The sequence below is a fragment of the Elephantulus edwardii genome, unplaced genomic scaffold, assembly GCF_000299155.1.
Source record: "Elephantulus edwardii isolate Elephantulus edwardi_28Jun2011 unplaced genomic scaffold, EleEdw1.0 scaffold00015, whole genome shotgun sequence".
NCBI lineage: Eukaryota > Metazoa > Chordata > Mammalia > Macroscelidea > Macroscelididae > Elephantulus > Elephantulus edwardii.
In genome coordinates this window covers 4774529-4787038 of record NW_006399765.1, presented here as the reverse complement: position 1 = coordinate 4787038, position 12510 = coordinate 4774529, and the positions used below count along the sequence as shown (strand labels likewise).

At 42.1% G+C, this 12510-nt stretch overlaps 1 protein-coding gene across 2 annotated transcripts in view; it reads right to left on the bottom strand.

Annotated features, from left to right (window-relative positions):
* Window positions 1-10144, bottom strand: part of TM9SF4 (transmembrane 9 superfamily protein member 4) — a 48412-nt gene extending 38268 nt beyond the window's left edge. Inside the window, exon 1 of one of the 2 annotated variants that reach the window (XM_006881431.1) lies at window positions 10103-10144. Coding sequence is in view for 1 of the 2 variants with exons in the window: in XM_006881430.1 (XP_006881492.1) it covers window positions 10103-10117 (15 nt within the window). In the remaining variant the exon portion in view is untranslated. The remainder of the gene's footprint in view (window positions 1-10102) is intronic. The other variant, XM_006881430.1, reaches the window with a different exon arrangement.
* Window positions 10145-12510: the final 2366 nt, after the last annotated feature.

The following is a 12510-nucleotide window of genomic DNA, read 5'->3' as shown; positions in this document are numbered from 1 at the left end:
GGTGCTTAGATGAGTATTGAACATACCATGGACCACCAAGAGAACAAATAGGTCTGTCCTTGAGAGAGTGAAACCAAGCTGTTCCTTGGAGGCATGGATTTTGAAGTTCTGTCTTACATTCTTTGGGCACATGGTCAGGAAGTACCAGTCCTTGGAGAAGGACATCATGCTTGGAAAGGTAGAGAGACAACACAGAGAGGAAGACTCTGGATGAGATGGCTTGATACAGTAATTGGGATAATAGAGGTAGGTGTGTTGGAGACAGTGAGACTGGCTCAGGATAGCGCAGGGTTCAGAGCTATTGTACAGAGGGGTCTCTATGAGTTACAGGTGACATGATGGCACATAACAACAACAACAAAAACCCTAACTTCTAAATTTATGAAAAAATCATGATAGTTTTGTAATAGTTGTTGTTATGTGCCACTGAGTCAATAAACCTAGGCGGTAGGAACAATCAGCTAGAAGGATAGATAAAATAAGTTTGACAATAGATATTCGATTAGGTAATGGGAGGTTATTATTTCATTTACTTTTGTGTATGTTGGAAATTTTTATAATAAAAAGTTAAAAAAGACAGATTTACTATATGCAAAAAAGTATTCTGGATGAGAAAAAATATTTCCTCCGGATGAATTGACTGGAGGTCGCAGCAATCTTTCCAAAATTTTAAAGCTTTTTAATAATACATTAACTTTTGCCCCTAGGGAGCTCTGGTGGACTAGTGGTAATAAGTTGCACTGCAATCTCAAAGGCATTCGGTTTGAATCCACCAGCTGCTCTACAGGAGAAGGATGGACAATCTTTTCTTTGTGCAATTTACTGCCTCTGAAAACCTGCTGTAGGGTCAGTTAAGGGTGGGTTCCAAGTCACAAGCACACAACAGCAACATTTTCCTTAGGGAGCTCTGGTCGTGTGATCTGTAGAGCTTTTTGCTGACCTCTGGTGTTTGTCTCCCCCTGTGGGAGACAGACAGGCAATCAACTCCTGTGAGATTACAGCCTGGGATAAACAATGGAGGCTCAACTATGGTGAACTGGTTCTAACTCAAGAGAATTAAGAGAGAGAAAAGACTTTTCTATGTATGGATCACCCTTATTCAAAATACATTTATGCTTTAAAAAGGAGAAAGAACCTATCAACAAACGAATGGATAGAGAAGCTGTGGTATAGCCACACAATGGAATACTACGCAGCATTGAAAAACAAGGAACTCATGCAATATTATTCAAAGTGGGTGACCCTGGAGGACATTATGCTGGGTGAAATATCTCAGTCACAAAGGGACAAATACTGCATGGTGCCACTGTTGTAGAATGGGTCTGACATCAGGGTGGGGGTATGACAGAAAAAACTGGATAAATTATGTATATTGTATTGAAACAGATGAAGGAAAGAACAGATTAGAAGTGATATATGACTGAGTATTATGGTTAGCACAACCTCTTTCAAACAACAGCACCATGAAAGGCTGTGAGGACTAAAAAGTACCTCCAGTCCCACAAAACTTGGCCCACTGTTTTGAAAGGTATGAACAATTAACCTCTACCAAAGAAAATAGGAAGTTTCCTCTGAGAACCGAAAATATTTCATTCACTTACATTTCTCTGTGACCAGAAGTTAACCTCTTTTTTTGTGGAGCCTCTCTGCTTTGCAACCTCCTTTCTCACACAGCATCATGCAGTCTAAACAGGTTTGTTTTCTTTTGTTTTTAAGACCCTATGCATGCCTTTCTTTACCAATAACCTAGACTTTTTCTTTCTCAAAGCCACCATTTTAAGACCACGTTAGTAACTGCTCCCCAGATTAACAACAGCTATAAGGCTCGGGGGCACTGTTTGCCAACAGTTAACAGAAAGAATCAATTACCCAACCAGTTAAAGCTCCCCAAGAATTCAACCACACATGAATAACGCCCAAAGACCACTTACTAAGCAGCCCCAGGGAGCTAAACAACTCATGGAGCAGGAGCAAAAACAGAACTAAATTAGCCACAGGAGATCTGAAAATGTAGTCTTTATTCCACAGACCACAGATAAAGGAGCTATTGAGCAGAGTCATAAAAAGATTCAAAAAACTGTTATTTGGGTTAGGAAAAACCCCCAGCAGGCTCTGGAAGTCCAGGTGAGACTAAGAATCACTCTTACAAATCAACAGGCGGCCACACTTAAACCTTGAAGCTGGACAATCAGAGAACTGAGGCATGAGAAACACAATGCTCTGGCCTCAGCCATTTGGGAGTTTATAAAAGGACTTTGAGTGAGCCTGGGTAACAATCCTAGACAGTTCACCACTAGAAGACTTCAACACTTGGAGTAGAAAGGAGCTGGAGTCCTTTTTTGTGTTTGAAACATTTCTCTCACACTGCACTTCATTATTACAACAGTCCTGTGAAGAAGGTTATCATCCCTGTTTTGGGGGTTTTTTTATCATCCCTGTTTTAAAAATAAGCAGTTTGACCCAAGTCATAAAAGCAATCAACTCTGGCCCCCCTAGTTCCTTGGGACATGCCTTAGTTTCTTCAAATACAAAATGTATCATGCTTATAGAATTCTCCTCCCTCACCCCCTCCAAGTCAGGTAACATACAGAATCACAAGCCCTGACTAGCTATCATATAGAAACCATCTCATTCAAGGGTTATAATTCAACCACCCAAGAGACCATGCGAATGTCTGTAAATGTTGAAGCCGCTGAGGAGTGAGACAAGAATTGAGAGAAAGGTGGAAAAACTGGCCCCTGTATGCCTATTGTCATTTATGAATAGCTAAAAGCACATTTTCAAAGAAAACAGAGAGATTTTCTTTTGAACGGTAAAATTTTCCCAATTATAAATGTCACAACTAACGAAAAATTTTATCCTTGTGTCAGATAAAAACCAAACCAATCAATCAAGGGGAGAAAACCCCATTCATGTCAAGATGTAGCACAAGGACTAGCAATTTACAGCATTTGACCTATTTCAAGTAGAATTTGAGGTCCAAAGGGGTTACGGACTTGTTAAGGCACAGAGATCTCCTTCTAAACTAACTTAAGTATCTCATTTCAATCTGTAATTTGACTTGGTTTCTTTAAAAATGCTCACAGCACTAAGCATACCCTGCAAACATAAAATCTCAGAGGTTTTTCAGTTTAATGTATTCAGCAAAGGTGAGATGTCATGTTAGAACGGCGAGAAGGAAGCAGGGAAGAAGAATGAGACGGAACTGAGAGTCCCGAGTGTCCCCATCCACCCATGCCCCTCTGGGAAACACTGGTGTCAGCAAATGGTTCAGGGATCAAAGACGGTTTGAGGACGTAAGTGGCTCGAATCATTCAACTCTGCCAGATGGCCCTGCTCATCCTGGGCTCTTCCCACCTTCTTGCCAGTGTCCAGAGATCAAAACACAACCTTTTCCAACATTCTGTGACCTGCTTCTTAAATGCTGAGATCAAAGGGGAACTTTTGTCTAAGCTGTAAAAGAGAAAGCAGGAGGAAACTTAATGCAATCTCTGCCTCCTCTGTACTTCCTGGGAGGATTAAGGGCACTCCTCAAAAGGAACTCCTTGGAAAAAATGCATTTTAACCAAGGCCTTGTGTCAGTACCCAGGTTCTGAAAACACAGGGGCTCCTGTTTGGTGTGGCAACATGAGATCTGACACACAACACAAGCAGCCAAGAGCTTAGAATGACCAGGAAAATGACCAGGAGAACAAAAATAAACCTGATTTTGTAGACTTATTTGTAGAAGTGACTTTACGTGCAAACATTCTAAACCACAGAAATGTCAACCTGGAATTGAGAAATCAAGGCCGTTTGTGGAAACTGAGACCAAGAGAGCCAAAGTATACTGCCCCAGGCCTTGGCGTGAATCAGTTACAGTGCTGGGCCCACCAAAGTCCCTGACTCTTAACACAGCCAGATCTTTGCTTCTTAACTTTAGACCCATTGTAAGCAACTCTGAAGCTTCATTGCAGTAGTTTGAATCCAGGGCAGGAAGGCAGGAAAATCAAAGAATGCTCTGCTTTTCATCTCAATCTGCTGAGGCCCACCCACACTCGAGGTCCAGAAGAGATAAAACCAGAGAACTAAATACAAATTTCATAGCATTACTCATAACAGTCAAAAGAGGAAACAGCTTAGATGTCCCTTAACTGATAATAGAAAAAGAAGATGTGGCATATCCACACAATGTATTAAAACTTCAAAACATGTCATATAAAAAGAAGGCAGATTTCATCTGTATCTCACTTGTATGAAATGTCTAGACTAGACAAATCTATAAAGTAGATTAGTAGTTATTAGGAACGTGGAGAAAGGAGAAAAGACTGCTAATGAACATGAGGTTTTCTTTGGGGATGATACAAATGCTTGGGAATCCACTAATGGTGACAGTTGTGCGATCTTACCATTCTACTTTACTAAGTGAATTTTATGGTACGTAAAATAAGACAATTTTAAAAAGGTTAACAGGTTGCTAAGAAACAGTGTGAACTGATGCATGCAAAAAAAGTTAAGACTTTTATTTTCCAATTTTTTTCCAATTCGCCTTCTAAGATGCTAGTTGTTTTTGTTGTTGTTATGTGCCATTGAGTCACTTGAAGATGCTAGTATATTTGTAAATATACTCTGGATATTTTCCAAGTTCAACCAAATTAGTATTACCAAGAGATGTTTTCCATAAAAAGAAAGTTTACAGCATCTGCCTCATACTTTTAGACCCAGTTAGATCAACTCCGAATTCTGAAGCTTTATGTTGTTGTTGATTGCCTTCGAGTAGAGCATGACTCATAGCGACCCTATGAACAAAAAGGCCTGAAGCCCCTCTACAACTATTGACATTTATCAAAGTTCATAAAGTTTCCGGAGGCATGTGGTTTGGGAAGTGGATGCCACTCCTGCTTCCAACTGAAGCTTATTTATAGCAGTAGTTTAAATTCAAGGCAGAAAAACACAGGAAAATCAAAGCGCGTATGCCAGGTATCTGCTCCTATGAGAGAAATCTTGCCCTGCCAGTTCAGGAAACACTCAATGATCCAGGAAGTGGCAGCCCAACCTGTAAAGAAGGGCCATTCACCAAGTAAAAGAACTGAGGGGGGGGAAGCCCCCCCAAAAAAACCCAAGTAAAAACTTCCATAAAGACAACAATGAGATTATCATCTCACCCCAGCAACAATAGCAAAATTCAACAGGACAGCAAACTGCAAATTATGGTGAGCTCTGGAGGGACTGGAACTCACACACTGCTGGTAGGAGGACTGTAAAATGGTACAACCACTATGGAAGACAGTCCGGTGCTTCCTTAGAAAGTTGGAAATAAATCAACAACGGGATTGAGAAATTGTGGTACGTTCACACAGTAGAGTACTATGCAGCACTCAGGAGCAATGATTTTGAAAAATACTATATAACATGGGAGAAGCTAGAGAGCATTATGCTGAGTGAACTAACTTGGGGATACGAAGACAAATACTTCATTAAGACCATTATTGTAAAAACAGTAAGATGTGTATGGATATCCAGAGAGGGAAGGGGAGTGGCAGATGGGCTGGGGAAATCACGATATTACAGAGTTTGGTGGGTGGAGGAAGGGGACAAAGGAATTAGGAAAGATGCAGTGGGGATCTGAAAAGACGCATTAATAGTGGGAATAGATCAATGGTGATTAATTTTATAAGACATGATATACGGGAATGGCAGCAAGAAACACAGTATCAATGGAGAAAAAGAAAAAAGGATAATTTTTTTAAAAATTGGAAATAGATGTACATTTGACCCAGCTATTCCACTCTTATGAATATACTCTAAAGAAACCAATGACACAAACCAATGTATGCACTCCTATGTTTATTGCAGAATTATAATCAATAATAAAGAGATAGAAGCATCCCAAGTGTCCATCAACAAACAAATAGAAAAACAGTGGTACAGTCACTCTGTGGAATATTATGCAGCACTGAAAAACAAAGAGCTTGTAAAACACTACACAACATGAATGAATCTTGAAGACATTAAGCTGAGTGAAATATCTCAGTTACATTAAGACAAATACTACATAAGACCATTGTTATAAGACAGGATGGGCACAAGGTGGGAGGAAAACAGGAGAAGAGTGGACAGGTAATAAGTACTGCACTGGAACAGGTAAAGGGATATCTGAAAGGAATGGATGATTAGGCATATGTATGACAATTAACAATCTGGAACAAGATGTGCATTACAGTGAATTGGGAGAGGGGGAGGGAGGAAAATATGTATCAATGAATGAGTGAAAAAGAGAAGAGAAAAACACGCCAAAAAACCCCCAAACTTGAAACTTGTGCCCACAATCTTCACCTTCAAAACAATAAGACAGAAAAACCCAGGCTGTTCCCATGGCCACTGAATCCACCAGTTGAGTTCCTCCCTGCTTGTATGACTTGCCTTAAAACTCCATATACACCAAAGCAGATATATCTCCACCCTCAATGGTTCTGAAACAGGCTGTGTTTATGAGTGTGTGGGGAGTCTGGGTAAAAAAGTACATGACACTGACTTAGCTCAAGTCTCCCCATGACCTCATTTTGCCTATTACACAATTTAGTAATAAGTCGGCTTGTACATTTTTGCCCGACTGCACCAATCTTCTATGTACACCTTTTGCCTTTGTATACTTTTTGCCTATATACACCTTTATTGGCCTTTGCAGATCACCGTATATATATACATTTATGTATTCAGCTTCTAAAATCAGCTATTGTTTTCCGCATCAAAGAGTAATACTGCCAGATGACACAAGAAACATTAAATCACTTTACAATGTGCTTAGATTAAAAACCAAACTCCTCTCCACCATCTCTATGCAGTCTGATGACAAGCTGACAATCAATATCCAGTCTTGGAAGGGAAAGCAACTTACCGGGACAGGCTATTTCAAGATGTAGTCCAGAGAGCACCAACTACAGACTACAATTTACAACAGAAGGTGTGCTTCTAGAAACTAAATTGCTCCTATCTCTTATCAATTACATTGTATACTAATCTCTTCCATCAATACCTCCTGTAGCTTTTTGTCTGTTCCTAAAACCAAGCTCGCTCCACTTGCCATTTCCTTTGTCTGGAACACTGCTCTAGATATTTGGATGCTGGTGTTATCACTCCATTTTTCCAGTTATTATCACTTCACCTTGTTGACTTCACAGCAATCATCACTATGACATTATCTTGTTCATATATTTAGGTGTCCACTGCCCTTCTCTTCTAAACTAGAAAGACTCAACAAGGCTAGAAACCTTGGTCCTCTAATTCTGGACTAGTTTCTGGCACAGGCACAGAGGTACTCAAATATGTGTTGATTAAATAACTGTGTATCGGAAAATATGTATTGCCAAGGTATCGCCTCTTCAAAGTCTTTGTACAGGCAAGATTTTTCCAGTAAAATAATTATGTTGTTGTGTGTGTTGTCAAGTTGGAACCGACTCCTAAATGACCCTTCAGCTATAAGCAGAAGCAGTTTTCAGAAACAGTAAATCACATTGGAGATGTTCCATCTTTCTCCCATGGAGCAGTTTGAACTGTGTCTCTTTGGGATTACAGTGCAGCTTCTTATATTAGGCCACTAGAGCTCCACTGTTGTTGTTATGTGCCAACGAGTCACTTACGACTCACAGCGACCCTAAGCACAAGAGCCCGAAACGCCATTCTATTCTGTGACAACCTTACCATCTCAAACACACTCATTTCCACCACTCCACTCACAGAATCGATCCATCTCATGGAGGGTCTTCCTCTCCTACATCGTCCCTCCATTCTGCCAAACATGATGTCCCTCTCCTTGCAACATGCCCAAAGTGTGTCAGATGAAGCCTCAGAATCCTTGACTCCAAGGAGCATTCTGGCTTCACCCTCTCCTGGACAAACCTGTTTGTTCTCCTAGCAGTCCATGGTATATTCAACACTCTTCTCCAGCACCACAGCTCAAAGGCATCAATTCTCTTCCTATCATATACATAAAAATAAGTATCACAGGAGAAAGATAGGCTATCTCCTCCTGAGCAATTTACTATCTCTGAAAATTCAATGGAGTCCATTCTATGGAGTCCAGCTATGAGTCTATTCCAACATGATGATACATAACAAGAATGCTGTTGCTATGTGCCACCGAATCAGAATCAACACAGAGCTGAACTTTAGCGCGTTTCTAGAGGCTGTAAAGTGTAGGAGAGGAGACTGCCCATCTTTCTCCTCTGAGGCGGCTGGTGGATCTGTACTGCAAGCCTTTGGGCTGGCAGCCAAACTCACTACTAGGATGCCAGAGCTGATATACATATTATGTACTGTCAAGTCAGAACCGACTCAAAAGCTCAGCTGGATTTTCAGAGGCTGTAAATCACATAAGAGAAGCTCGAATACCCTGCTTTTGGGCTGGCAGTGCAATTACTTAGCCACCAGAGCTATACATGTCTATATAAAACAAAAAACCAAGTCGTAGTCCTTGAGTCAATTCTGAGACTGTCACGCTTCTACTGAGGATCAGTTGGTGGGCTCCAACAGCTGACCTTTTAGTCAGTAGCTAAGTCTTAACCACTGTGCCACCATAACTCCCTAAAATACTAGAGATACCATTTTATTGGACTTTTCTCCTATGGCAAGAAAGGGTGTGACTTCCTGTTAAGTTCTTACATCATCCTTATTCTGAATGTAGTCCAATTTTTTTTTTTAAAGATTACGTTTCATCATACCACTTTCGGAGTTTGCTCCACTTGTGGTTCAGAACTGAAGTCTGAGACCACAGAAACCATTAAGGCTGTCAAACCTTTTACTTGATCTCTGATGTCCTAAATAAGCACTGTTTCATTAAAAGAAGGAAGGAAACCCTTTATCAGTCCACTATCTACTACTGCTTGGAGAAAACCAACAGCAAACTGTAGGCAAGAATCTTCCCTTGCTAAAGTCAAATATCACTTCCTTTACTGAGTCTTCATTTGCATCCATTCCTAGGACACACTATCGGCTAAAGAAGCAACATAGAAGACCCACAAAATCGCTCTGGAGTAAGTGACTTGAATTCTGGTTTTGGTTTCTTGAGCTGAACTTCTGGAAGAAAGGCTGGTTCTTTCTTAAAAGTGCAATTTTCAGGGTGCTGTACCAGAAGTTGGTGAATTCTTATTCGTCTTTGAAAAACACTTGGTTTTTTGGATTGGGTTCTTCCCCCCTCTACCCTTATCCACACAAGCTAAGAACTAGCCTGCTGTCCCAAAGAGCTGTGTGGTCCTGTGACAACGTGGGAAAGGGAGGCAGCTAGGGTCCGGCTTACAGTGCTGTTTTTGAAAACACAGTACATAGACCTCGTCAAGCAAACTACTAACGTGCTTCTATGGAAGTTAAATTTCTGGGAATCTCCTAACCTTACTGAATTGTAATTTTGGAGAATCATGCTTAGGAATCAGGATTTTCAACATGTCTCGCCCAACACATTCCGAGATACTTATGAAAAGTAGCTGGAGAAACAATGGGTAACCGGGTCCCCAAGAAAAGGGCAGGAAGTTGACTGAGAAGCAGGATGAGCAGTAAGTGGGTGGGGGTCTGGGGATGCAAGCTGGGGGGGGGGACAGCGGAAGTCAAGAGGGGTGCATGAAGTTGAGAGGTGAGAACAGGAAAGGCTCTGACACAAGACCCGGGCGGGGAGGCTGGACAGAGGTGAGGTCGCATTCACGGACTGGTCAGGATAGAGGAGAGGCGGGGATGCAGGGTGAGCGGGGTCCAGACGTGAGAAGGAGGAGCAAAAAGAGCAATAATGGGGTACTCTCGGACGGGTCAGGGCTGGAAAGAGAGGACAAGAAAATGAGGATTACAGAGAGTGAGGAAGAAACAGGTATGGATCCCCGTGGAAACTACAGCCGAGCTTCCCTCCGACCCAGCTGCTCTCTCAAAACTCCAGGCCTTGACAAGCCTGAGTGTGAGGAGCGGGATGAAGGCAGAGCAGGGGGAGTTTAGGAGAAGGCAAGCCCTGTCGGGGTTAACGCTCAGGCATGATATAGGGGTTCCAGAGGCGGCTCGAGACCAAGCATAGGGAGCCGGAAGGTCCTCGGATCCCCCGGAGGGCCCCGGTCCAGCTCCGGCTCCCGGAGTCTCCTTCACTCACCATCGCCGCCGCCATCTTGCATCCACGTGTCGCCGTGATGACGTCAGCGGAAATGGCGCTTCCCTGGTTACAGAGTTTCATCTATGCGAGGTGGCATCGAGATTCACTCACTTCTGGAATTGTGGCAACCAAAAGAGTAAAAGGACATTTAGCGCCCTCGTGGAACCTTGGTCTGGGTAGTTAGGACGTTGATTAGGTGAAAAGAGACAATCATGTAACTATGGGCGCCATGTTGGTTTCTGGCAGAGACAGCTTCCCTCTCCACCGCATTGTGGGTAGTGGTGGAATAAATGTGGAAACCGGCTAGCCTCTGGGCGCCATCTTTACTACTGGCAGTAGGATTCGTTGCCTGGGTTACCTGGACCCTTGGTTTGGAGACGAGGGATTGGCTTTGGCTCCAATAGTAGTTTGGTTCCGAAGATATTTTTAAAGTATATACTTAATTATTTCCTTGTTTATTGGCATCAGGATTGGTGGAAGATTCATCAACAACACAACTCTGCTTGCTGAAACTGAGGAGGACCTGAAATGCTTGCTGCAGGTCAGGGACTGCAGTCTTCAATAAGGATTGAAGCTCAGCATCAAGAAAACAAAGATTCTCACCGCTGGGTCAATTAGCAGCATCAGTATGGATGAGATTGAGATAGTTAACAGTTTTAGTTTCCTGGCTCCACAGTCAACTATCTTGGTACCAGCAGCCAGGAAATCAAGAGGCAAATTGCAGGGACCTCTCCAGAGTACTGAAGAGCAACGACGTCAGGCTGGAGACTAAGGTGCACCTGATCCGGGCTCCAATCTTCGCAATGGCATACTATGCATTGGCGAGCCGGACAGTGAGTAGGGATGATAGAGAAGTGATGCCTTTGAGCTATGGTGTTGAAGAAGAGTATTGAATATACAATGGACTGCTAGGAGAACAAACAGGTTTGTCCTGGAGAGGGTGAAGCCAGGCTGCTCCTTGGAGTCAAGGATTCTGAAACTCATCTGACATACTTTGGACATGTTTCAAGGAGGGACTAGTCCTTGGGGAGGGACATCATGTTTGGCATAGTGGAGGGACAGCGCAGGAGAGGAAGACCTTCGATGAAATGGATCGATTCAGTGATTGGGGTAGGGGAAGTAGTTGTGTCAGAGACAATAAGGTTGACACAGAATAGAGCAGGGTTTAGGGATCTTGTGCATAGGGTCGCTATGAGTCGCAAGCGACTCAACGGCACATAACAACAACAACATTATACAAAATAAACTGAAATCCCTCTGAGGATAAGAGCCTTCCCCCCACCCCCTTACATCTCTGCATATGCCTTCTCATCTGCAAAACAGGGAGACCTTTAGGGTAATACCTTCATTATAGACTTAAAACGAAGACTCAATGACCTAATATACATAGTATGTGATTTTGTGTTCCGGTGCCCTGGAGTCAGCATGACTCACATAGATAACAGAAATCTCGTCTATCCTAAGCCATCCTCACAATCTCCTCTGTTTACGGCTATTATTACAGTCACTGTGTCAACCTGTTTTGTTGAGTTGACAATCCTATTTTGAGGACTGGAGCCTACTGGCACTATGCCCAAAGTATGTGAGACAAAATGTCATCATCTTTGCCTCTAACAAACATCCTGATTGCACTTCCTCCAACACAGATTTGTTTTTTTGACAGTTCAGTGTGTATTTCATATTCATTTCCAAATCAACCATTTAAAGGTATAAATTCTTCTTTGGTCTTTGTTATTCATTGTCTAACATTCATGTGCACATGAAGCAACTGAAAATACTATAGCTTGGACCAGGTGCACCTTGGACTTTAAAGTGACATCCTTGCTCTTGAACACTTTATCGAGGTCCTTGACAGCAGATTTTCCCAGTGCATCATATGTTTAAATTTTTTCTTATTTTTTTTTTTTATTGCTGCTACCATAGGTTTTAACTGTGTGGATCACAACAAGTTTTGGATAATCTTGAGGAAAAATGGGAACCCCAGAACACTTGATTATACTTATGTGCAACCTATACTTGGATCAGGAAGCAGTCCTCAGAACAGAGCAGGAAAACACTATATGGTTCAAAATCAGGAAAGGAGTGGCATGTCCTGTCTCCTTCCCTTTTCAATCTATATGCAGAACAGATAATTCAGGAAGCAGTGCTTTATGAGGAGGAATGTGGCATCAGGATTAGAGGAAGATTCATCAACAAATTATGTTATGCAGATGACACAACCTTGCTGAGGAGGACCTGAAATGCTTGTTGCAGAAGGTCAAGGACTGTAGTTTTCAATATGGATTAAAGCTCAAAAAACGAAGATTCTCACTACTGGGCCAATTGGCAGCAACATGATAGATGGAGAAGAGATTGAGGTTGTTAACAATTAAAGCTTGTGTGGCTCCACTTGGCATCAGCAGTGAGGA